We start from the raw sequence: 27,496 nt of genomic DNA on the forward strand, positions 1-27,496 counted from the left end.
TTTGATTTGCATTGGACTTCAATTTCGATTGTTCTCTTATCTCTTCGGCTGATGCAACATGTGATGAATGTAAAATAACTATGAAATAAATCTTCTTTTTGTAATTCAGACAGCTGCAACGTTAAAAGGTTGTGTTAACCAAAGCCTCACCTCTGTTCATTAAAATTATGAGTATAATTTTCTTCAAAACTTTCAGTCTAAAATCAGATGATCCTATGTCTATCATCTTTGATTCTATACTCTCATTTTAAATTATAAATAATCTTGACAAAATGCTGTATTTATCTGTATTTTACATAAACCCAAGTATCATATCACATGTAAAAAAAAAAAGTAAGAAAACCCAAACACTTAAGATTTTCCCATTTAGGAAGTATCTTATGGTGATTTGTAATATGATATTTGAGTTGTTACATATGGCACATGCTACACTTTAATGTAGGCACACACATAACTTAATTATTGAAAAAGGAATCTGTCTCTGTAGGAAAGCTACACATGTGACTGGGAAATCTGGACATGAGCACAGCAATTTCAGGTTCATGAAAATTTTAGTGGAATGGGGCATATCCATAGGTTGGGATTAAACCTTAAATGTTCAATGCCAAAATGATAAACCTTACTCTCACAGGATATTTGAGGAACAAAATGCTTTTGCAGTGTTGAGCCTCATCTAGCTAAATTGTAGTTAATTCAGAATAAGACACCTTTGATGTATATAATACCTCCTTTTATACCATCTACTTAATTCAAGGAAAATTCAAATTTATCAGTTTAGTGGAATAAAAAGGTAAAAGACAGTAGGGACCAAACTAGTGGCAAACAATAAAACATACCTGAAAATGAAAAGTAATTACTGTAAAAATCTGTAATCATTTTAATATAGGAAGGTGACTATTGTGGAGCAAGACAGTACCATCCATAGGAAGAAATAAAATTCTTTATTGTGCCAATATAACATAAATTTCATGCAGTGACTATCATATAAATACTTCCCTTTTTCAGGGTTTTATGAATAAATAAACAGGAAACCCCAATGTTTTTTCCTTCAGGTTAGTGTCAAATGACCTGGATTCAGAGGGTCTTTCTCTGGCTTTCCTTACAGAAATTAAAGTTATGTGTAAATACCTCAATGTGTACAAGACTCTGCCGTCATTCCAGATCCTGAGCATCCTATTAGGAGTTGTTATCCAATGAGCATCAGCTTTCTTGGAATTTCGGAAGAATGTGTCTGGTATCCAGATCTTCCCAACCATGTTGCTGTTTAATCTGAGCACTTTTATAGTGCTGTTGAACTTCAGACGTCTGTCATACCACGTTTGGGCGAAAAATATATCAATTGTATATTCCTGTTGTGTTAACCAGAAATACTGATGAAAACATAGCACTCAGCATTTTACACAGCTCCTGATATGCTTTCCTTAATTTCACATGAAAAAACTGAACTACAGAAGATGATCCTAGAACTGATAAAACCAATTTTTTTGTGAATTTTACAAAAGATTATTGTTTAAAACCAATTTATCCTGTTATTTTTCCCACTGAGAGGTAAAACTAGGGTAAAATTGAGTGTCATATGCACCTTTCTAGCTCTGTGTCCCCACATCTCAACCCAGACCTGCTCAGGCCAGAGAACAATTACCTATTTCCTTGGATCTAGGACAGGAAAAGTTTGAGCTGACTGAACTGCCAGTGGGGAAGCCTGTGGAGAGGATCTGGGCTTTCTGCTTTTTATCTCTGGGTGGCAAGAATTATCGTATCACCGGTGAACAGCTTTCCCTATTTTGTAGCAATCTGGAAGCTCAGTTTCACAGGAGTTAAACTGTCCCAAAGCATGTGAAAGTAGGGCACGTGAAAGTGTGTGGATATGTTAAAAACTATTATTATTACATTTTTCAGCATAGAGCTCAGTTTTCCCATCTCATAGAGATTTATACCTCATAATAGTCCTCACATTCATAATTACAATGAGGTTTTAAAAATAATACAGGTACAACACAACATTAGAACTAATGGAAGCTTTGTCATGTCAAAATGATGGAGACGTGGTAAGAAGGAAAACTGGCAATCATTTACGTACCATGTTGATGGCATTCACAGGCCCAATGCTGTTTACATACATGTCAGTGTGAATTATTGTTGGTTTAACTGGAAGAGAAACACGAGAATCAGTGAAATGAATGAAGGTCAAAGTCAACTACATGGAAGTCAAACACAATCATATTATTATAGTACTTCTCCTGGATGGCTGTGGTTGCCTCACATTTAAATGTGCATATACAATAAATATAGATTTGCAGCAATGTCTTCAGTTTGAAATTAGCTGGAGACACTTTGAGACAAATTCTTGTATCACTTATTCTATCAGAACTAATTCCTTTATGCTATGAGAATAAATACTGAAACGAATGTTGTTAGCTTAGAGTGACTCATATCTGACTGAGAGGATGTATATTTTGTGTCAGGTCACAGCAGCACATCTGACAAAACACTATCAATGAGAACAAACATTTTTCTTATGGTGTTTTGGACCACCTGTTTTACATTATAATGCCAAATGCAGCATGACTGCTGTTGCCTGCAGAGGTGGCTGTAGGCAAGTAGCAATTTCAGGAGCCCAAAGCAAAATTAATACTCAAGGCTCTCAAACAGAAATGAAGAACAGTTGTTAGAATAAATTTATTTTGAAATTACTCTATTGTAGCTTTATTATTCTTATACACCTTGACTAAAAACATGATGTTTTTTCTCAATTGCTTTTACGAATGTCTACTTCCTCTCTGTTTCTGGAGTCTTGGATTGGGAGAATAAGTTCCTCTGCTAATTTACACTGTATATGTACATTGAAGGTTAAAGACTCATCCCCCACTGTGAAAAATTCCTTTGTTTATAAGCCTCTATAAACTTGTTAGAAACAGGTTCCTTCATTAACCTTGCTGCTCTCTGCTTTCCTGGGCCTTCCTCAGCCATGAAATCTCCCTGCCTTTTTCTATAATCTTATTACTGCTGCATCCTCTTCTCCAGAGGTATTGTCTGCCTGTGCTGTGCACACATGGAGCCTCTCAAACACACTTGCAGCAATTCAGATTTTTCTCTTTGAGCTCCCTCAGTAATCGATGGAGAGGAAGATTCCTGTAAAAGGTGATTCAGTCAGATAAGACTTCCATTACGAGTCCAGATTTAGGTCTATATACTTATACTGGCTGTGGGAAACATCTGGGGAGACTGGCCTTGCCTGACTGCAGTTATTTTTTGTGAACCTCTTTCTCTGTGCCCCATTCATTCCCCTGTCACCTCTTGCCCTGCAGTGCAAGTCAGGGCCCAGGCTGGATCAGCCAGTGCAGACCTGCTGCCATTGGAGGCTCTGTATCCATCACATCATACAAGGATCAGGCTGTGGTATCCTCTTTTTGACCTTCCTTTTCAATATGTTATTTGTGATTCTCTAACACCCTCACTTAGGTATAAAAAGATGATAAAAACTTGCTTTTTCAGTCCCCAGAAGTTAAATTTAGAACTTCCTATGCAGGTAGATCATTACGGGCAGCCTGATTCAGCAATTAACAACAGTCTTATCAGATGTTTTAAGATAGATTCAGCAATCTTAATTTATGTCAGCTTCCAAATTCATGACTAATTTTCATGCCTCTGATGTTTTACTGCATTGTATTTTATTCTCATAACTACTTTGAATGCATTATGCTTCCTGTGTGCGATCATATGACATAACAATTGTTTCTCTTCAGTGCTTAATCCAAAGTCGTCTAGAAAGAAAACCAACATACCTCCTATGTCAGGTCTCAACTTGTTGTCATATCCTTCCAGCAAGCCATTTAAAATAAGAGTCACATCACTCTCATGGACTTTGGGAGTCAAAACCCAAGTCTTATTTGAAGTGTAATCTTCATAATCATCATCTCCCTTCTGGGTGGAACTAATAAAGAAATAAAAATGAAGAAATAGCCTTGAGAAATACAAATTGGCAGGTAACTTTTTTGGGACACAAAACACACCCACCTCAGGCTTTAATAATACTGCTTTAATTATAATACTGCTTTAATAATACTGCCTGCTTTATAAAAGGAGACTCCCAGTAAAGGTGCCATGTAACGGTTGAGGTTACAGTTCACTTTAGCAGCATTTCCTTCTAGTACAGTTGATACCACATTCAGTCTCCTCGAAGGAACATCAGTGCTTATCACCTTTGCCGCGCCTATTTTTTCTCTCACTGCCTCAGGTGGGACCTGTTATGAAACAAATCTAATTGTCACTCAGCTTATGCAACTCTCCCCCAAAATATCACTTATTATGTACACAGTGTTGTTGCATTACTTCTCTTGGAGAGAATGATTTGATGCACCACATAACTGACATGACTGATAATTAGATTCATTCAAACTAACTGTCACACAGCTTTTCTCCACTCTGATGAACTTGAGCCTATTGTGATTTTGGAAAGTTCAGCACAAATTTTTGCCAAGGGTTTTCATTTTCACTTTTGCTAACCAGAACCCAGAGAGGATAAAAAGTCTGTCTGCTAGTTGTTTCTGCTACTGAGCAGGATGACAGCAGATCTAATTCAACCTGCTTATCACAGTGAAAAAAAAAAAAAAAAAAGGCAAGTTAGGAGTCAGAAATGTGTAGACTGCTCTTAATGGATGTTTTGTTTTCTCAAAATCTGTGCCTCCAGTTCTAAAGGAGAATACAGAAACTACTTCAGGATATGACAGAATCAGATATTTTAATTTCAGAATGTCAGTGATAATCAGCTGAACAGTGCTAGGCAACTGTTTTTTGCATAATATACCAGCGTCCTTCTTTCCTGACCTGCTTCTGTGACAAAGTTTGAACACTGCTGGATATGAAAAATCTTAATGATACTACAGATTTCTTAAGCCAGCAGGTAGAACTTGGATACAAATGGGTTAAAAGCAGAAAATTTAGTTATTTTCCCATTTCAGCCAGAATCTGTACAGGAGTGGGAAAGAGCTCAGAGAAGTAGATTCTTCTGGGGCCTGGGTCTTGTGCTTGGCACACGAGATTGAAAGAGGCCCAGCTGGCCATGGGTGCAGCAGTGCAGGGAGGAGTGGGCCCAGAGTCTGAGAGCACCACTCCCTTACCAGCAGCCTTAGTGAGGTTGTGCCCACTCACCCCTGCAGTGTTCTCCTGCTGCATCCAGCTTGGACCTACTCAGAATGGATGGCCTGAAGGCTCTCCCGTGTTGGGCTTTGGGAGCTGTAAACCAACTGCACAAATACAACTGAACTATGAAAGAGGTTTTGGGTCCTTTCTTCCCCATGGGCACAACCTGACAGGACAAAGCCACAACACGTCTGTGCCTCTGCGTGTAAGACTCTGCTCCCTGGGAGGTGCTGAAGGTACAGTGACATTTGAAGCAGCCTGAGACTGTGCACAGGGAATGTGCAGCATGAAGAGAGAGCCAGACTTGTACTGCATTGAGTTGAGCTTTGATTGGTTAATCTGTGCCTTGGTTCCATGTCCTGAATTCCACTGAGTGCAGCCTCCAGGCACCCCTAAGCCACCCAACACCAGCAGTATGAACCTGGGAGCTTCAGCTTCCCAGCTCAAGAGCTATCAACCCAACTTCTTCCTTCTGGCTGCACAAGCCTCAGCCTTTTACAGGCAGTGAAAAGCAGAGTTTTAATTGGGTATGTGCTCCGTAGTATTCTGCTAGTACTGACAAACAGGCCAATATAATTAAATTGGGGAAATTTGTTTATTCAGCTGTCTGGAGTTCAAAGTTCTAATTATAATTCAAAGGAACATAACTGAAGCCAAGTTCTTTCTCTTGGAGGAAAGAAAACCTTTCTAAATAAAGTCTTTGCAAACAGAAGGCACTAGATTATATGTTTTCAAACCATGCAAAGATAATGAAGAAATACAACTTTATGTATAAAAGGCCATATTCCTGTTTTATAACCAAATAAACATCCATTCTCTGAAAAGAATATAATTTTCTAAATGGAAAAGAAAAAGTAAATCAAATGCATGCTTTCATAAAGGCAAGGTGTTACTGAATATCAATGTGATGAGAAAGCTTCAAAACAGCTAGTTAGTAGAATCTGGTGTCCTAGACAGTGCAAGATTAGGAGTAGGTGTGTCTAGTGGTTTTCTCAAATCTAGAACAACTTTATTGAACAGCATTCAAAAGTCACTAAAACTTCCGTTTCTTCTTGGAAATTATTTGCATGAACGAAATATCTACTTATTTGTTTACTCATCTCTCATTTCAAGCCATTTTGGCAGTCCACATCTCAAAAACCAGCAAATACTTTATGAGATTAGTGGGAGACAGAGGAGAGAGAACACAGCCAATGTAGCTAGGGAAAAATGCCACTAAATGCCAGTTTTTATCAGAATTCCAAGAGGATCATAAGTTAGTATGGGTATGCAATTGTCTAAATGTCTCTCTGTGTAAACCTGCACACCAGCCAGAGCAACCTGAGGTCCATCTCTATCCAGATGAGCAGGGCTTTGGCCATGCCATGCTAATGAAATTAATACTAATGAAAGTTATAACGACAAAGCCCTTTTCATCTCCTTAAGACTTTCAGATCAGTCCTTCTGATTATATCATCTAAATTTTGCAAGAGCTTTTAATGTCCAGAACAAATTTGTTAAAGCCTAGATTATACCCAAATGTATATTGAAATCTGCTTTTATTTTTATGACTGCCAGAAGTTTTCAAATCTAGTAATATAGATATGAAAAGAAACATCTATTTACCTACTTGCAGATTACAGTAAAATTTTTGGAAGGTTAATGTTTCGGACACTGACACAAAATCTCAACAGTTGAGATATTCCCACTCGGCCATTAATGCCATTGTAAGATGTGTGCAAAACTGCTCTACATAAATCCACTTTCCCTAGTTGAAAAAAAGAAGGCTTAAGAGAGTCAGAACCCAAACTTGAAACTTCAAGCCAAAGAGTACTTGAAGTTAGAAGGCACTTTTGGAGGTCATCTGGTGCAATCCCTGCTCAGTTGGCCAGCTAAGCCTGTATGAGGTAGCTGTGATGGTAATTACTTACATATATATTTAACCATGAGTGTTTAACATTCAGGGGGCTCTTTGTATGACTCAAATTACCTGAAATACATCTTTGCAAAGCAGACAAAGGGCAGCAATCACTACATGCTAATAAGCATTTATTAATTTAGATTAGATTTTTTTTGTATAACGTGCAAAGATCTGTAAACTGGTATCTCACTCTACATTTACATAAAAACCTCATTCTTCCACTGAGCTTTTTACCATGTCAGGTGTTAAACAGGAGTGAAAATTAATTTTAACTATTACTGAGAATTTTCTGTGGACCTTCACCCAAGAGTCAATTATCCTGCTGAAATGTGCCTGCTGTTGCATTGCCATTTACAGGCAGAATCAGAGCAGCCACAAAGTGCATAAAGGAAAAGAAGTGTAGCAGTACTGAATAGCTAGCAATTAGTTAGTTTAACTCCTATTACAAACTTAAATTTATTTGTTGAAAAACTCTGGCCAATTTCATCTTTTATACAAAGTAGGCTATAGAAGTTATAAAGCCTTCAGCAAAGATTTAATAAAGTACTTACATATAGAATGAGTTGTCCATTGAAAGCACCAATCTGTTCTACCTCTCAGGGAAGGACTGAAACGAGGCTTGCTAGTTTACATAACAGCACTGTTTATTTAATGAAGAGTCAAGTTAAATTCATTCTCTGATGTGCATAAAGAATTACCTTAATCTATAGGTCGTACATTAGTCATGGTGATAATATGGTCACTGTGAGGGAAAGGCATTCCAGGTTTCCACAGTGGATGCAGAGATGCTGTATGCAGATGTGACAGATGAGTCTGAGGAGCATACAGTGTCTCTGGCAGTCTGACAGTACCTGTGTTCTCTCTGGGGGCTGCCAACCACGTTTGAAGCAAAGCCATCTCGATTGAAACAGAGCATGTTTGCACAAAGCTGTGGCCTGGATTCTCTCACCCTGTTCATGTTTCTAGGCTGTCCATTCGTATTGTTTAAATCCCAGGGCTATGCCCAGGATTGTGCTATTATCCTTACCATAAAAATCGATCCTATTTTCTCTTTCACTACTAAATGTTCATCACAATACCCAACCTTCAATTTTTTCAGCACTGCAAATCATGTAATGTGGAGATTAATTTTTCCCAAATCATTTCTTACATTAAAGATGGAATAATGCTTTGCTTAGAGAGGAAAAGAGGAGATCCAGTCATTTAACACGAAATGATGTGGAGAAATTTGAACTACGAAATCGTGGAAATCATGTAGTCCTACTCCCTTCACCTAGAGTTGTGGTGCTGGTGCAACTACAATTCTGGATGGAGCTATGTTGAAGAGCCTGAAATCCTAGATTCCCAGAGTTTCCAGCAAAACTTGTTTCACACCTGGCCAAAAGAGAGTATAAGCTGTATTTTGGCCCTTTGATGTAGTCATGGAGTGAGGGAGGATGAGGAAGTTCACAGGAAGAAACTAAACAGTTTTGACCTCTACTCAGTGTTTTGGGTAGGGTGGATCTTAGGTAGGTCACCTGTAGAAGGTAGTTTATTTCCTAGGCAACTGCTTCTGCTACAGCTATCATTTCATGAACTATTCAAGTTGTGTAAAGTATTTAAAACCTTGTCATGAAATGATTACTGCTTAAAAACAAAGCAAAGCTGAGTTTTTCTTTCATCCCTAAGTCACAGAGGTACTGAAGTGTACAAGGCAATAATTATTAAAATAATACTGCAGTTCTCATAAGCTGAAACATTAGGATTACATGGGGACTGAGTACACAAGTCTCAAAATGGGTATTCAAGACCCAGAAATCACTAGAGGAGCACAGATGAGTACTCCCAGCAGATGACTTCTCAGTCATCTTTACTGAGCGTGAAGGCCCCAGATTGCCAGCAATCACTCATTTCTGAAAACTGTGCCTACCCTGAGATTTAAAGGGTGCCTGGATCCCTGCGAACATTTCATCTCTTGTTCACTGAAGAGATGATACCTGGCAACACAGACCTATGTATCACACTGTGGATTTTACAAGCTTTCTTCTAGTCATTCAACAATTCACAGTATCTCACTGGTACTTTTCAGACATTTTGAGTAAAACAGTCCAATTCTTAAACCTCTTCACAGACTTCTAAAATATTATATGGCAATTAGGGTTTTGTATTGGTCTCTGTAAAACTGTCAGTCACAGCAGACTGGTTTATCCTACGGTCATTCTACATCTTCCCCAAGATATGAACTCACATCAACTACTGCACATAACACATCATAAATTTTAGCTCGTCGTAGTTATTGTTAAAGCATCTATTTGCCATATTTTCAGATTAAGTTCAATGTGGCTAAAGCAAGTGTTTATACAGAAATATTGAAAATGAAAAATTTAAGTTGGTTTAAGTTTTGTTTCCTTCCTGTATGTTCACAAAAACACCTCTTAAAAAAGCCCTTTGGAGTGCATTTACTGAGAGTTCTAACAAACTACAAACTTATCGTTTGTAGTATTTACTCTGTTCTCTGGTTCACTATACTGAAAAATTGTAGTGCAATATTTGCATTGCACAACAAATTGGGTTCAAGTTGTGAGTGACCATGAGGATTATTATTCCTTTTAAAATATTTCTAGTAGCAACAAAATGGTCACGGCAAGTTGTCACAAAAATTCCCGGAAACGGGGACCAATGTTAGCAGTCCTGGCAAAGAACCAAAAGCTGAAATGTAGCACCCAGTCTAGAATCTGTTTCTTCAGCAGAAAGTTGAGGCACATTGTTAAATAAGTTGATAAAGGATTTCCACCTTCAGATCTATCAGAACAGGCTGATGTAAATAATCAAAGCTGAATTCCACCACAATATGAACCTTTGGGTGTGCACTGGAATTGTGTGCTACCCCTAGGGAGGAAAACAAAGTGTAGAGGGTTGAAACAAACTTGTTTAGCCAGTAAGGAATAAGAAAGATAATTATAGAAACAAACATATATCATTAATTTTGAACATCCTGAGTTTGAACTGCAGCATCTAGACTTCTGGAGGAGTGTAAGATGTGATCAGATGATTCAGATAAGCCTCCTTAACTTAAGATGATTATTTCCATTTTTTTTGAGCTTGAATTTTGTATGAATATATTTCCTTACATTTCGTTTACTGGAGGTTGTATAATCTACTCCCATACCTGTTTTCACCATGGTTCTGGCTACTCATGTTAGTGGCAAGTGAAAGCATTAGAAACAAACAGAAAAGGTGGAAATAGGTTCAGATATTCTTCTGCATCACAGGGTTAGCTTGAGTTGATCTTCTGTTTTATTTGAAATTTACTGGCTCTATCTAAGTGTAAAAGGTGTAACCTTGGAATTACATGAACCTGAGAAGGTTTTTTGGTTTACCTTCCTCTTCTCTCCAGTTCTCTCCCTTCTCATCCTCTTCTTTCCTCCTTTTTTCTTTAAATTTATCTTCTTTTGAAACTGTTTGATGCATCTCTGCATGTGAAATCTAAGGCACTTGGAGCATGATTTTTGCCTGTTGCTATTACTCAGCTCCTGCAGATTTCCACTATAGCTGGGAAATCTCAAGAGAAGGAGTTAATGGCCATTACTGGAATGTGATTTGACTAGGTCTGTTTTAGTGTGAGCCCACTTCATTTTTCCTGACTGTGTTTTATTGTATATAACTGTCATCTGTTAGCATTTTATGTGATTTCTCTTCCCCAATGACATACATTGCTTTTAGAAAAGATTTCCTTAAAATCTCACTATATATTAAAAAGAGGAGTAAAAAACTCAATTCTGTTCTCAGTGAGTCAAATTAGGAAAACATTGATGCCCTTCAGCCACCTATTTAAACAACATTAGCTCAAAAAACCCTATCCTATTGTTCAATTAGATTCGAGAAATAAAAAAATAGTTTCTTGTTCTGTACTAGTGCATGAGGCACTCATATTTGTGGCTTTTCAGAATTCTTGCACAATGTTTTTCTGTATTTTGTTTGCACAGTAATTTCACACAGAAGGAAGTCACTCCTGGAATCAGTCATTCATGATGTAGTCATCTTCTCATCACTATCTCCTAATGTTTAAAAACAAACATGTGAGGTGCTAGAAATGTCAGCAGTTTTGCTTATTGAGTTACACTCCTGAGCATTTTTTTTAGATTTAAAATCCTTTTTTGTGTGTGTGTGTACTGATGTGAGCTATAAATTCAAGTTAAACTGAATATAAATCCTCGTTAGAATTAAATCTGTCATGGAATGTCTTTCTTCTTTTCTTCTCTGTCTTGGTACACAGCAAAGCACTATAATGAGGTGTTCCCAGCGTTGGGCTGGGAGTCAGGAACATTGAATGCTTACCCCAGTTAAAGGACTAGTGTCCTTCTCCTTGCTATGGTAAGTCAAGTGATACCATCTCTCTATGTAAGTGTAAACTACTTTTATAACATAAATAAGCACATAAATGTCCCTTATTATTTGTGTTTGATAAAGACTAGGTATGATGGTAAACCATCTAATTAAGAAGAAACAACCACTAACCATGCCTTAGGAAATGACACATTGCATTGCACTTATGAGCAAGGTTAAAGCCTGTATCTTTGGTAAAGTAAGTGGGTCAGATAAGCCCTGAATGTTTAGAAAGCCAGTCAAAACTAAATGTGAAACCCGTATGGGTTTATTCGGAATATATTAATAATTCTTACTTCTCTTAGATCATGGAAGTGACTTTACTGGAATATTTATTAGGTAGAAATGTGTCTTGATGAAAGAGCTGAATGAACAGAAAATAGCTGCTTAATACACATCATCATGTAGCTAACTCATTCACAAAATGACTGTAAGCAAGTGGTAAAAACTAAACTGTTTTTTTGTTGTTTCTTTTTAAAACAATGCTTCTGATTTAATTTCATTTTTAATGCATGGTAACCAATAGTAACCCATGTGTTCCCACATAAACCAGCTTATATCATGCAAGACGCTGTTTGCACTCATACTCATAAAACAGACTGTGCAGGGGTGGATGTGGAATTTAGTTCTGATAACAGGGTAGATGTGTGATAAATTAAGAATGTAAGTGGCAAACTAATGTCTCTATGTCAGCTGAGTAGGAAAATTGTCAACAAGTGTGCCTGTAATTCCCCTATGAATTTCATTAAATGGTGGGTTTGTTGTAGAATTCTGATGGACTTTCCTTGATGGTTATTGCAATCAGAATGGCTTCATGTCAGGGTCTCCTTAATTCTGTGGGACATAAATATCCTAGTTTTAGGGTAAGGACTGCTGGCACCTCTCCTGTAAAATGCACCCAGGCAGGGTTATCCAGTGGTATTGTCACCCCACGCCTGGTTAACCTCGAGAAAAGGAGGCTCAGTGGAGTCCATTGATCGTTACTATTGTTTGTATAAAACTCTGGTGTACCATGCAAAAAGTCAAACAAATTAGCTGGAGATGTCTGGTCAAGGAGCTAAATTGCTGTGGCAGCTAAACCAAGTCAAAAGAAGCTGTGGGCAGGTCAAGAGATGTTCATGCCCGGCCAAGCCTCTGTCCTGGGGCCTTGCAGGCTCAGTGCAAGGGGGGCCTGTCGTGAGCATGGCCACACTGCATGGCAGGGCTGCCCACTGCCGCTCACACTCCTGCCTTCCTCGAGAAATAGGGGTGCAAACTGCTACATCTGCCTTTCCTGTTTATGCCCCACTATGATAAATGTTTTCTAGCTCAATTTCAAGAAGAAATGCTGAGGTACAGAAAATTTTGTAAAAAAAAAAATACTTAAGATATCTATTCCACAGAAAGAAAATCTCACTATTAACTATGTAGAACTTTTTATGCAAGAAAATAAAAATCTTTATCTGAAAAATGGTCAATTGTTTTAAAGGCGCTATCTAATATATAATATAGTGGCTCTGAACTTTATTTTAATGAGAAGAAACCATGCATGGGTTCACTCAGTGTCTTATTTATCTTTTTTGCCTTTCTATCAGTCTCCAGTAAGTAAAATGTAAAGTACAAGCATGCAAATCCTACCTAGCTCTGAAGTTTTTGGCATTTGAGTGGGCTAGGCATAACGATCACTGCAAAGCCTATCTTCCCATCTCTCACATTTGAATGTGACTATTAAGACTAGTCAAAACACTGGGAAAATAGCAGCAATTTCTATTCCAGACACATTCAAACATATATCTCCCAGGCTTTTCTTTTTCTCCCAGAAATATTTTGGCATACCTTTTTTGACTCTCGTCTTCATAAGAGAATTTTATTTTATAAATTGTCATGGTTCTGATTATGGTCAGAGAAGTTTACCTTTGTAAAAGTAAAGACACTTCTACAGAGAAAGCTACTAGAAACTTGTTTTATAAGTAGGTGTCATTCTGGGTTAGAGAAAGCTCCTCGTAACTGGAAAAAAGGGCAAGATCAGAATAATAAATAAGTACAAACAGAAGCTGAGAGTGGGTTTGATTAATGTATGCAACTGGCTACAAGGGTGAGAAATAGCAGTAGATGTAACCACAGACATATTTCAAAAGCATTATTTGGAAACATTGCTTTGGGAACCAAGTTTATACAGCACTGTTACTGATTTATTTCTGAAATTCCTGGAGAGAAGAAACCACATTAAGGTCTACAAGATGCCGACTCATATAACTAGAGTTTCAAAATATATTTAGCAATGGAATAATACAGAGTGCAGAAGATACTACAGAGAATGATACAAAGTCCAGAAACAGATACAGGTGAAATTGTTTCCTTCAGTCTGAAAGATTATATAAGATTTTTGTTTCTCTCCCTCTTCACTGCAGCTCTGTACTGTGCTAAACCAAAGGACCCACTAAATGTGCTCCAGAGACTGTTTCAGATGAAACCCAAAATGTCCATATATTCAGGCCACAATGTCCAGTTCCCCAGCAGGTTTCCTTGGCTCCTCCTCAAAAGCTCTGTGGAGGACCCCCCATGGCAGGACAGCAACAAGCTTTAAGGGTGAATGGATACAAGGATGAAGCAGGGATATGGAGAGGTTCCCATCTGGCATTACTTGAATTAGTCCATTCCCACCTGTGGGGTCTCCATGGGAGAGATGTAAGCAGCAGCTACATGTGGTGTCATTTATGGATCTCGTACTCTGTGTGAGCTCTGAAGCAAGATCCAGGCAGGAATTTAGGGCAGCCACGCAAAGCCTCGTGGCAACTAAGAATAAGCTCGTTGGCGAAGTGCAGATGGTTTCAGACCTCATTTTCCATGGGTACAGAGAAGGCACCATGATGCTTCAGAGATTTTGTTGGTCCTTTATAGATCTTATCCAAACTGCACAATCAGGAACTCTTTAAAAACAAGAAGAGTCTTTCCATGACTTGAGCAGATGCTGATGGGACCATCAGGTGAGGATGGACACTTGAAAACTTGGAAAGAGTGCAAACCCCTAAAATTAATGGGACATGAGTAGAAGCTAAGGAAGAGTAAAGAAGTTTTACTAATCATAGCATATCTCCCACATGAATAAATCCATCTTCAGTTTCCTTTTCTACAGATCCAGCAGCTTTCTATGAGCTGCAGACACGCAGAATAACAGGCAGAGTATTGACAATAAGAAATTCCCCTGGAAGCCACTAAAGCAAAACTTCTACATGCAATCTGTCCTCCTGAGATCCCGGGGAATTTGGCAAACACACCTTGAGATAATTTGTTAAATAAAGAAACAGGTGCTATTCTAAGCTCTACAGTTTTCCAAGACAGATTACCAAAGAAATAATTTAGAAGACAGGACATAATTGGAATAGACTTTCTGGCAAATGTTGCATTTTTAGCTTATATCTGTCACATTTTCCAGGATTATGCTTTCCATACTGCCAGCTGCTCCGTATTCTCATCATGGTGCAGAAAACTATGTTGGTAAACATTTAAACACAAATGAAAGTGTTTTCCTGGCTAAGGGCTTGAATGTTAAAGCCTTGCTGAACTGAACCCTGGCTTAGCTGCCTCAGCCTGTTTTCCCAGGTGTCACTGCAGACATGACACCTCTGTTGACAAAATACATTCTTTACTTGCTGTTTGGAAGTCTTGCTCACAAACTCTAATGGGAGGTCCTATTTAAAATAAGTACTATTTATGCCTGGACATAATTTTACTATTAAACTTCTGGATTTTTTCATTATATCCTTTCATTACTGTTTAATTGAGGAGCTCAGATGATGGCATATGCAGGTAATGATTGCAGATAACAAATGTTTCTCAGTTTTTGGTCTGAATATATATTGCATTGAATTCAATCCCCTCTGTGCTTATCTACCACAGAGATATTAAGAGAGACAGTGGTTTGGGGATGGAAACAGAAGAATTGTTTTTACGGATATAGTATCTTCTATCTTTCTTCTTTTCTTTTTCTCTTTCTTAACAAACTATATAATTTAAGCTGCAAACAATTTTCTCTCCTAGTACTCTCCATAAGTCTTCTCATACTCAGAACTTCTTCAAAGTTACCACGTAAGCTGAAATTCTTGGTTTCTGGCCAAGGGATAATTTTATTTCAAAGCTTAAAATAAAATCCAATTTTTGAAATCTGTAAAGTTATTCCTGTTTAAAACCAAATCTATATATGAGTTGTTTTCATACACATAACCCCTAAATGACTGAATAGTAAATTCTGGAACTCATTATAGAAATAATCCTTATTAAGATGTATACCACAGTAAAAGTGATTCGCTATTAAGAAGTTAAAATGTATTCAGTGGGTATAAAAGTGGTTAAAAATGGTTGGATATTAATAGCAAGTAATTTGGAACTGCTTAATTTAATTTCTGAGAAATGAACTCTCTGGAGACAGTGGTGGCATATTATGGCATATTGAGTTTATCTGGGCGAAACAGAGGCACCTGAGATCTACATTACGACATCAAGGAGGCAGTCGTGGATCTGTATCACAAAAAACACTGGCAGACAGGAATAAGCCTTGTTAGTTATGGTAGACATAGAAGTTAAGGATTTGGCCCTAAAGATTTGTCATGACTTTAATCTCATATGCTACATTACATTAGACCTTTATTAAGGTTTTAAGTAATATTAAGTGCATGCTTTAAGTCTTTAAGACAGCTTAGTGAGATGTTTTAGCATTTCCTGAAGAAAACAGGAAATAAAATGGAAAAGACCATTGCTAATGTATTGTTTATTTTTGTTGCCCCAAAGAGCTTACAAATACCTGATATGTTTAGTCAGTACAATATGGTCTGTGGTTTGTAGTTAATTATTTGGGTTCAATAAAAGAGTAGCAATATTTGTATTTGTATTCTAAGGACCTCCAAGCATTTTACCACTGGTAACCTTTCCTTCTTCCAAATTCTTACCTTTCCAGAAAATAATTTCTTTACTACATTACAAAACAAAATTGTAATGCTCAAACATATTTGGGGTGACAGCCCTCACAGGCTGCAGGAGCAGATTGTATCACTTACCTTATATAACAGAAGCCAAAAGGTGTCTTTTCAGTATTAGTTCGGACACTAAGACAGTTCTTGGTAGTGTAAATATCATTACATGGGTCACACACCTCATCTTCTTTCTCAAGCCACTACGAGCTTTCTCACTTGTGTTCTTGTTGGGGTGTGGCATCTCTCTGGCCTCTGACTTCCAAAAATACACCCAGGCTCTCTGCACTTCATGCAAACAGTTGCCCTGCATTTGTCATCTTTATTAATTTGAACATAAGCTAATCCCTGTGCTGGTTTTCTATTTGAAGCATAGCAGGCTTCTTGTCTCTCTGTTAAAGATGATGTGTAATTCCAGCCTTCCCAATTCGCTTCCAGACCTCCTTCAATTCTGCCTCCTATTCACAGCAACTGTAGAGCCTTTTTGGGCTCATAGCTACAGCCCTTACTGAACTAGGTAACTGCAAGGGCTCTCAGTAATTCATCTGAGATGGTCAAGTTGACTGTAATTTTAATCATATATAAAGTATTTGGTGGCATTCTCCACTCCCTGACATTTTTGTGCCTGTTTGCCTTTCCTGTTGGATCTCTTTGGGCAATGCTTTCGCAGATGGTTTGAAAATATTGGCCATCACCACAAATAAACACGAACTACTGGTCTGAATATAGAATTATGTTATTGATTTTGGGGGGGTCAAGTGTTTATTTTTCTGCACAGAGACTCAGTTTGGATGCTTAAATTTTGGAAGAATGTCTCTTAGGCCTATAAAAGTAGAACCAGAGGCATTATTGAGGATAGCAGAAGAGGAAAAATGATTGCAGACTCCTCAATGAACTGTTTTCCCTTGCCTGCATCAGTATCTGCTATGCATCTAATTGAAGCCTTTTTAGTGTTAATCTGCACTGTGAAGTCTTCTGTGTCTTCATCAGTTTTTGGAGAGGAAAAGCAGAGTACACCCTCTCATAGGACGTACACAAAATGGCCAAGAGATAAGTGATCTCTTTGATCATTGTGAGTACAATTCATTCTGGTTTGGTGACACGGTTCTCTGGCTTTAGCAAACATAGGCATGGTTCAGTAGGTTCCCAAAGTGCATTATTATTTGATAATATATTGAATAATACATTGATTAGTTTAGTAAGGCTTTCTAGCATTATCTGATTAGTTGTTCTTAATTGTTCTCTTTCTCATTCTTTCTCCTTCTACCTCTTTTTCACTCATGAAAAATAATCTCAGGGAATTAAATGAAAGTGGAATTCAGTAGATAATCCTCAATCTGTTGCAGCAGGCAGATTTCTGTTTGGATTTGAAGATATCTTGCTATGGATTAACAAAAGCTTGCTATGGATTAAATAGCATGACCAGAACATGCTATTTGAGTTACACAATATAGCACTGAATCACTATTGAAGGAAAACACTTGTTTTCTCAGATCACCCACTTTTTTCTGGGGAATTCTGGCAGAAGGTTATTTTAGGTATGTATGAGATCCTCTTTAAGATGCATTTCTCATCAATGTACAGAACCAGAAGTATTTTTCAGTACAACACAGAGCATTCAAAAAGCTTAAGATGATAAATAGCTCAGAAAAAAATCTAACCTTTCATCTCAAGGGTTCTCACCAAAGTCTAAGATGACATTCAGTAAAAAATACAATTTCATACATGATTACCTGCTTCATTTGGAAAGAGTTAATGCAAGCATAAAAAGTAAATAACTTCTTATTCCATTCCTTCCAAATACTCATTATTATCCTTCATTTCTTTTAAATATTTTTTTCCCATATATTGATCTTTTATTTTTGGTAATAATCTGTACATGTTGGCTTAGGTATTGTAAAAATGCTATTTCTTAAATATTTTCCTGTTTATCTGCAAACAGATGAAAGTTCTATCTTGTAAGAGTAATATTTAGTCTCATATACAATGGCCAGATTTCACAGCTGTTGTACTTCAGTGAATATGTGTGAAAATGTCATTCTACTAAATCTGAAACAATAGAAGTGATCCTCTAGGTGTAAAAATCTGACACAGGAGTGTTTTTCTTCATTAATGGTGATAATCCGTTGCACTGAGATTGTATAAATTACTGAATTTCTATTACCTGCTCTTACTTCTCAGTAACCACAACGTAATCATTACCCCGGGTCAAGCCACCAATATATTGAGCCACGTATTTTGCATCTGGCAGATGTCAATAGCAGAAACTAAGAGCAAAAGAAAAGGGCAGAAATATCCCTGCCAAAATCTCTCCTCTTCCTGAAACATGAAGATAGAGATTTCCTGTAATGGAATGTTAGCATTCAGTTCAGTAGATTTTGAAATATTTTTCTTCTCTTTGAATCTATATAAATACTGGGCCCTGCATTACCTCACTTACTAAAAAAAACCAACCATTTTCCTAAGTTTTCAGGCAGCCAGGGATCATTTCATTGGGTGCTCTATGTCATTTACATAAGAGAGAACAAGTAATGCTGCTATAGTCAACTTTTTCTATGTTGCTTAGGACATCACATGAAGAAACATTATGCAGCTGAGGTAGTCATTTACATGGGAAGGTGTTTGCTACATTTCTCTTCTTATGCAGTCACTGGTGGTTTTCAGCAGCATTAAAGCCTCCTTTTTTGACAGCAGTTGTGTTAAAAATATTACTGTTATATAAACAAGAGGATATCACCGTGTGACAGACTGAATACCCAACATTCAGTCTGATGAGACTTGTATATTAATTTCCTGTCATAACTATAAAATACCCCAGAATCACACTAGATATAATCCTCACTGTTCTCTCAATACTTTTGTCAACCTACCACCTTCGGCCCTCTTTTACCTCAGTTTTGTCAGCCAGCTGGCAGGTGTTGGAACTCGTGAAAATATGTACCCACTATCTCCCTCTTCCCACTCTTTTTTCATATGGATGAAAAAAAATATACGGCTTTTTCCAAATTTCTCACATTGAAGGAGATGGTTACACATTCTGATATAAATTAAGTTCTAACCACTTCGTATGACAAGTTTAAAAGCAAGTAATATTATGTTCTGTTTTGCTGTTTTCTCCACCTTCTGGCTTAGTGTGAAGCTGAATTTCTTCTTAATTTGAAGAATCAAACTAGCAGGTTACTTCTGGACATTACAAATAGAAAACCAGACCCAAAAAACAGCAAAGCTCCCACTTACTGCACCAGAGCTCTTCTGAGCCAGGAGCTCACCTGAATAAAATGCCTGCAAAGACACTGCCTCTCCACAGGCATATACACCAGCTGCATTCAGACTCTCATGGGATGCTTCTTGTTAGTATTGGGACAATTTGGGCCATAATCAGTATGAAAAGGAAGGATGCAATGAATGTTAAATTTCAAGTCATCAAAAGTCACTCTTCATATTGAGTCTAAAGTTTAAAAACAATAGGTGCATCTAGAATATACACTCTATACTGTTCCTTTCTCATCTCTCCATCAGCTAAAATAGCTCTTCACCCTCATTTTTGTGCGTTGGATATTTTCACTAGGGACAGTTGTAGTCCCTAATTTCATGAGTTTGGTTTTAGTCTCATTTTTTGAGATAGGCTCTTCCTTACGTAATAACAATAATTATAGTTACCTGACTATGGCAATGGACTCTTTTTTTCTGTAATTTATGGTTCTTTCCAGGTACTTTCTGCAGTCTTTTTATACCTCATATAATGAATGTATCTTGTTCTAAGTAAACAACCTCCTCCTTTCAGCCCAGAAAGCATATGTATACTTCCAGTGAAGTTACCTGAGTGTCCATTTCTATCATCAGTTGTCATATCTTTTCTAAAAGAAAATAAACATGTCTCTTTCTCCTTTACTGCCAGAAAGCCTCCCTAGTTCTTGTTCAGAACTTCAATTCAGACAAAACAAGCCCTGTTTGTGAATGGAGAAATTCCTTTATGTTCAGAGGGCCAGGACAAAACCTATGTGCCACTTAAGATCAGTTTACATTAGTCTGTGGACTGGAGTGTAAAGCTTATGTTGATCTTCTATGTAGAATAAAAAAGCAGGAATGAAGGAAAAAGTGTTTAGAGCTATTGTAAATCAGTTGGCTGGGATGTAGGTTGGGAACTTTCTGCAAAAAAATAAAAGCATTATGCAGTGTAAGAAACACTTTTTGAAGATCCTTCCTGAATTATAATTTAACTTCGGGTGATTTCCCAGTTCTTACTTATGAGCATATAGCCACTTGTAAGAATCTATACTGGATATGTCTTGGCTTTTCCCTCAGCAACAGACTGACTTCAGTGGATCAGGGATTACTGAGAGGATAAAACGAGGCTCAACATGTGAGAAGATTCCCAGAACTGCTGACATTTTCAGTACTAGGTATAGGATAGGGTGTGGATTTCTTAGTAAGCAAAACTGGAAAAATGGACAATTAAACTTTATCATTTGTGTTAAAATGGATTTGTATTGCAATAATAGCCTGTTAAAAATGTTCAACTCTAGACAGGCTATGAAGGATGAAAATTAAAAACCCCCTTCAGTTCTGACATCCTATGTCAGGTTTTGGTTTTAGGTTTTTTGTGTGTCTATTTTTGCATATGTATCCAGACTCTTTTCAGTGATGCCCAGCGACGGGACGAGGAGCAATGGCCATAAACTAAAACACGAGAACTTCCACCCTAACATGAGGAAGAACTTTACACTGAGGCTGGCAGAGCACTGGAACAGCTGCCCAGGGAGGGTGTGGAGTCTCCCTCTCTGGAGACATTTCAAACCCACCTGGACACGTTCCTGAGTCACCTGTTCCAGGTGACCCTGCCTTCGCAGGGGTTGGACTGGATGGTCTCCAGAGGTCCCTTCCAACCCTGAATATTCTGTGCTTCTGTGATTTTCGAAGCCTGAATTGGTATTAATCAAGCCCCAGCCTAGCTGGCTGTTCTCACTTCCATTCTCACATGAGCCATTTATTTTCTGTATAAGGCTGTGAGTGGGGCTGCAGGCACAATAGTCTGCAGAGCTGCAGCTGAGACTGTCCCAGTGAGGCAGATAACCACAGCACACTCTGGTTATCCTGCTGAATGCTAAAAAATAAATAATCAAACGATCACCCCAGTAGAATCTTTGTATTTAGAAATATATAGAACTTGTGCAGCTGGAGTAGCTGACACCAGTTGTTAGAAGGGAAAGGCTGCAGGTTCTGAGCCAGCTTCAAATGAGCCACAGCATCTCACTGCAGGACAGTGCCAGTCAGAGCCACTGACCTTTAAACTGCCTCTGCTTTGGAGCTGATTTGAATATATGTCTCCAAGGTATTACTTAATTTTCAAATCTACTTTAGATCTGTGGGTTTGGTACTCTTTTTATGACAATGGTAGTTGTTCCAAGTTTGTGTCCCAGCATTACAGCTGACAGCAGTCAGGAATGCAGCATGCTTATGAAAAACTCAAAGGCAGTCTCACACTCCTTGCCACCCTGGACATGTTTAAGTAGTGAGCAGGTCTGGTGTCAGTACAGCTCAGCTTTGCTGACACAAACACTGTAGTGTATTAAATATTCAATTTCATAGTATCATAGGCAAGGATAAAGTCATATTTTAACAGCACCTAGATTCACATCTTCTGTCATGACGCTTCTTTAAAGGGAACCATTCCTTGTGAATTGAGAGATCATTTCTTGCTGAGCAGCTCCTTATTCTTGACTTAGTATTTAGTGCTGTATGCTATGTGGAAGTATTGGAAGTATATGAATAACTACAGCTACAGGAATACCACCAAACTGATGTCAGCAACTTTTATAGTAATTCTAAATGACTGTCCGTCTGGGGGATACCCATGCCCCTTTTAATTCCCATTTATACCATATCACTTTACAAGAGCAAAACAATTTTATTTACACCCATGTTCAGTAATTTACTAATAAAAATACGTTTCACAAAGGCACCAAACTATTTTGGTGCTGAAATGATTATGGATTTTTTTGATCAGTCCTGACAGTTTTTGGTTTTAGGTACGTAACTGCAGCATATAAACATTGCCATGATGCTACCTGAGCAAGTGAAAAAATAAAAGTTGCTGGTGTTCCACATTTTCCATCTGGACATTACTTTGCACTGTATTCATGTGGATTTTGCTGACAATTTGTTAAAGCTAAAGACTCTGCAAAAAAATCTAATAAACACTGTATGCAAATCGTGTGCAGAGTAAAGCTTAAAATAATTTTAAACTTTGCTGGTGAATTCTATTATATGTAATGTTAAATACCTACTGTTGTTCAATAGGGGTAATCAAATAATTAATTCCAATTAAACCATATATTAGGGTGTGCAAATATTAGGTTATTATATTTATAATTTTAAACTGTCTTTTAATCCTAAGATTTTTTATGTACAATTTTCAGAAATTTGGAACTTAGTTTGACTAATTTTCACTGAAACACAGCTTCAGTCAATGTGATGGACTGCCCAGTGCTGTTACAGTAGTCTGAGTGCTAAGATGATGAGGAACTGCAAGAAGTTTGCAGTACAGTTATGTATGTCAAGAAACAAATTGTAAGAAAGCACTTCCTAAAATTTAATGTGCCCAATTGTAAGGATGTACTCTGTGCATGCAATAAATCTGACACAAGTTCTTGTGAAGGTAAAATATTGCACTGCTGTAATATGGCATTTGTTCAAATCATGGTTTGCTGAGGTCAAAGCCAGAATTTTAGTCACTTCCACTAATGCCTAGTGATGTCTTGACTTTTCTTTCTTTAATCTTGCAAATGTCAACAACTTTGCAAAAATAAATTACTTAATATAGTATTTTCTGTATTAATAGGGTTCAAACTTCTGCACAGTACTAGTAATCAACATTTATGTGTTCAATTACTTTGATCAGATTCTGTAAATATTTAAACCTCTGTGTGTTTCAGATGCATAATATGGAGCACTTTTGTTGGCGTTCAGCTGCATTGGCCTTCCAGAATTTCAGACAAGTGACACATAATAAATGATATTGCTCTCCTTCTGAAGTGTTTGATTAGATTTTAACAAGGAAAATCTTTCATCCTGGCTATAAATAAATGGTATCTAAGTTCAACTTTTTATAACTCAGCCTTGGTCCATGAGTTTTCAAAACTACTTATAATAAGGCTTCTTCCACAATAGAAGTAGGAAATTGTTAGATTTCCTGATTGTTAGAATTAAAATAATATTTGCATGTTGGCTCATTTAAAATGTTTCTGTAAAGCACTATTTTCTCTTTACTTGTAGCTGTTTATTAGTATTTTTCTATTATATATTCTTTAAAATTATGAGGTCAGGAAACTGTCAGAGGAAACCATCTTAGCTATCAGATGGCTGTGAAAAGAAAACAGCCTAACCTTTTGCTGAGATAAAACTTTAAGTTGCATTATGAAGGGTTTTTTTTAGAGCTTATGAAATAATTTTGGCAAAATTCCTCTTGGGTGATGCTATTCTGAAAGATGAGTGAAAAGAAGGAAGTGTGTTAAAATAAGTATTTGAGATTATTTTAGTGGAAGTTTTATGTCAAAATAATCTGAGAACCTGTGTCATAAAATCCTGTAGAAACTCAGTTTCCATTGCTGTATTCACATAGTAATCATAAATGGCTCTGTAAGGATCAGAGATACCTCACACTTGTCTTACTCCCAACAACCAGGTATCCCTCACCAAGTTTTATTTCACTTTCATTTTCAACCATTTTAACTTTCTTTTCACAGGAATTCTTTACAAAGCCCTTTTTTTGTGTGTGGAAAACAAATAATCTAAAACACAGCAACTTTTAATTTCCCTGGGCGATCATTTGGCCTTTTATTTGGCTTAGAAGTAAGATTCTACTACTGCAGCTACCAAGTCTGATTTTTCTTAAACAAAACAGAAAAGCAAACAGAAAGAACACACTTTTCAGTTTGGTAGTGTCCAGGTAAAGGGAGGGAAGAATCAAGAAGGTAAATTTGAATGAGAAGCCTGTGTTGACACAGCATTAAGAGTAGCAAAGAGAGCGGGCACTAACTTCTCAAACGTATCAATGACAACATGGCTTATGCAGCTGTGAGGAACAGTCTGTTGCTGCTGGAAAGGCCAGGTACTTTGCAATGCTGTGCTATTTTCTCATCTAACCTGTTAAATGCACAGTCCACACATTTTTACAGGAATGTCTGATTCAGCGCAGTGTTTGGCACTGCAGCAATACTCCCGCCCTCCACTTTCTGCTCACCCGTGAACTCCTTCTTCCTCTGCTCTTGAGATTTTTACCTCTTTACATTTCGGTATCTGACACACATATGCAGCACGCACAGGTCTTCCAACAGGACGTGTTGGTGTGGGGGGAAACGCTGTTGTAAACATCCATCTCATCTGGTCCGCGAACGCTATCGCAGCCTTCTGGCAGCGTGAGGAGACCGACAGCGGCCGGGAGCCGCCCGGGAGGGCTCTGAGGGACCCGGGAGGGCTGTGCGGGGCCGGCAGGGCTCTGAGACACCCGGTGGGGCTGTGAGGCAACCAGGAGGGCTCCGGGGCACTCGGTAGGGCTCTGAGACACTCGCTAGGGCTGTGCGGGGCCGGGAGGGCTCTGAGGCACCCGTGAGGGCTCTGAGGCACCCGTGAGGGCTCTGAGGCACCCAGGAGGGCTGTGAGGGACCCAGGAGGGCTCTGAGGCACCCGTGAGGGCTCTGAGGCACCCGGTAGGGCTGTGAGGGACCTGGGAAGGCTCTGAGGCACCCGGGAGGGCTGTGAGGGACCCAGGAGGGCTCTGAGGCACCCGGTAGGGCTGTGAGGCACCCAGGAGGGCTCTGAGGCACCCGGGAGGGCTGTGCGGGTCCCGCATCCCTGTCCTTGGTGCTCACCCTGCCCGCCGCTCGCAGCGCGCTGCCGCGGCCGCAGCCTCGCACAGCCATGATGGGTCTGCCCGCTCGGGGAAAACAAGCACGAATGCGCGGACATTCTGCCCCCAAAACACAGCTGCGTTAGAACTCCATGCATTGGAGCAAGCAATTAATTCAGAGATAAAAGGCTTCATTAATATGGCACCTAATTCTGTGAACACCCCGGCATGTACCACCATCATACACGCCCGCCGCTCCCCTCCCTGGCCATGTCAGAGCGACAATTGTAAGAGAAATAAAACATTGCAAGATCAGAGCTGCTAGTAGATAGATGAATGCAATGCCACTGCCCAAACCTCCGGCATTCTCACCGCAGATCGGCAAATTTGCAAACAGATTCTTCACCCCGCAGCCCTCCTTCCCCCCACCCCCCTAACAGAATCAGAAAGCACATCTTACCACTGGATGAGAGAGAGGAACAGAAGTGCCCACACCATCATTTTGAGAGAAAATGCAGGATTCAAGAATGCAGTGCTCCCCAGGCTTGTTGGATTTGGAGGAATCATCTCTATTCCAATCCCCCCCCCCCCAGCCTTTTCCCCCCTTTTCTCTTGGTTGCAGATGGATCCGTCCCCTTCTTTAATTTTTTTTTGGTAGTGGTTCTCCCCCCTCCCTACCGGGTCCCGTCAGTGGGATGAGACATTGCGCCCAGCTGCGGGAATTAATATGCAGGGGGACAGAAATTAGATCTGCACAAGCCCTTTGCAGATATAATCAGAAAACGTCAGCTCAGGCAGCAGGCAGCAGTTTCCAAATCTAGGGAAATAATATAATTGGGAGAAAAGGAAAAAAATAAAACCCAAACAAAAAGCCAGAATCACAGACATTCACAGAACAAAAACAGTCAAGGAAAGAAGCACATGCACATGCACACATTTACGGAACCACTGACACACATGCAAGAAAAGCCAACAGAGCAAGAAAGAGTAAATGGAGGGAAAAAAAAAAAAGAATGAAAGAATAAAGAAACGGAGCTTCTGTCTGAATGCAGATTAACTCTGAGGTCAAAGTGGAAATGATGCACTCTGCTGCAGCACAGATTAACACATGCGTGGTGTCAGTCAGGGTGCTTTTTAACCTTTGATTACACATATGCAGGCAGCCTGGATTTTCATTTTGGAGGCAAGAAGGATTTGGCAGGCATAAAAAAGGAGGTTGGAAAGAAAAGCTTGCCCTATGCTGCTGAGCATCCTCATTTTTCTAAACAGCCTGGAAATCGTGATTGCAAAGGAGGAAAAAAATGAAAGGATGGATGGGGGAGTGGAAAAGGGAGGGATGGTTGTTGCTAAGTGACTCAGGAAATGGGGAAAGCAGTATTGGTGGAGTCAGTATGAATGAGGTGAATTAGTGGATTAGGGGAAATATGCAAGGTTTTTATCTCCCCTCCCCCTAATAAAATCAGACACAGGAAACGCTTCCTGTCCAGAGGGGAAACACTAGATGACCATAAAAGCTGACCTGTGCCAAATTTTGGAACCAGAATCCCAAGTTCTATTGTCCAAAATGCAATTTAGCAACTATGAGTGAAGTAAAAAATTCAAGGAATCTCATGATTTCCCAAAGTAAGAGCACCTCAGTTGAAAATAGGTACTTGGATCATGACCAACAATAACAAATTTTTTTACCTCCCCTATTTTTATTGCCTAAACCACAGCAACAAACCTCCCCAATGCTGATTATGAATTGGTAGATTAATGGACTAACTTAATCATCAGAAACTGGGAGATGTGACCTGACACTGTTTCAGTTCAAAGCCCATCTTTCTAAAACTCAAGGGAGAAATAAAGAAATAATTATTCTAGAAAAAAACAAAACAAAACAAACAAACAAAAAACCAAACAAAAAAAAAAAACAAAAACAAAAACAAAACCAAAAAAAACCTTAAATGAAGAGGAAGTTAAATGTTTCCAATAGAATAAATGCATCAAAATTTCCCTCTGGACTGAACCAAATCTGACACTTGGATCCTGCTCAAACCTTTTAATACCCAGGACAATCTGGTAGTTCCCAATGTCCAAATTCAAAATGACATTTATCCATCAGAAAAAGATAGTTACAGTAGTTGCTGTCTCAGAGTCTCTGAAAACATAGATCCAGCCTTCAGCCATCAAGCTAATTTTTTCTATTTCCAAACACAAGATATTTAACTCCCAACAATAAGCAATAGATCAATATATTAGTTGAATGAAATACATCTTGGCCCTTGGATAGTTCTGTGATAAATTGAGCCAATA

General features: G+C 38.5%; 1 protein-coding gene and 2 long non-coding RNA genes across 5 annotated transcripts in view; 1 reads left to right on the forward strand and 2 right to left on the reverse strand.

Moving 5' to 3' along the window:
• GABRG2 (gamma-aminobutyric acid type A receptor subunit gamma2) overlaps nucleotides 1–26,501 on the reverse strand; it is a 61,517-nt gene extending 35,016 nt beyond the window's left edge. Inside the window, exons 1-4 of one of the 2 annotated variants that reach the window (XM_027711630.2) lie at nucleotides 25,662–26,501; nucleotides 3,786–3,934; nucleotides 2,081–2,148; nucleotides 1,129–1,349 (exon numbers count right to left, since the gene is read on the reverse strand). In XM_027711630.2, coding sequence (XP_027567431.1) covers nucleotides 1,129–1,349; nucleotides 2,081–2,148; nucleotides 3,786–3,934; nucleotides 25,662–25,768 — 545 coding nt within the window. In that variant the 5' untranslated portion in view covers nucleotides 25,769–26,501. The remainder of the gene's footprint in view (nucleotides 1–1,128; nucleotides 1,350–2,080; nucleotides 2,149–3,785; nucleotides 3,935–25,661) is intronic. The other variant, XM_027711648.2, reaches the window with a different exon arrangement.
• LOC120325242 lies at nucleotides 13,644–24,954 on the reverse strand. Its single transcript, XR_005567137.1, has 2 exons — nucleotides 24,596–24,954; nucleotides 13,644–14,414 (listed from the first exon to the last, which is right to left on the reverse strand). It is a non-coding gene; the product is annotated as an uncharacterized LOC120325242 (long non-coding RNA).
• LOC120325243 overlaps nucleotides 24,698–27,496 on the forward strand; it is a 64,790-nt gene continuing 61,991 nt past the window's right edge. For both annotated transcript variants that reach the window (XR_005567139.1, XR_005567138.1), the window contains exon 1: nucleotides 24,698–24,902. This is a non-coding gene — a long non-coding RNA (uncharacterized LOC120325243). The remainder of the gene's footprint in view (nucleotides 24,903–27,496) is intronic.

This window comes from Pipra filicauda, unplaced genomic scaffold (assembly GCF_003945595.2).
Source record: "Pipra filicauda isolate LSUMZ 115617 unplaced genomic scaffold, ASM394559v2 scaffold89_size2521313_pilon, whole genome shotgun sequence".
Classification (NCBI taxonomy): domain Eukaryota; kingdom Metazoa; phylum Chordata; class Aves; order Passeriformes; family Pipridae; genus Pipra; species Pipra filicauda.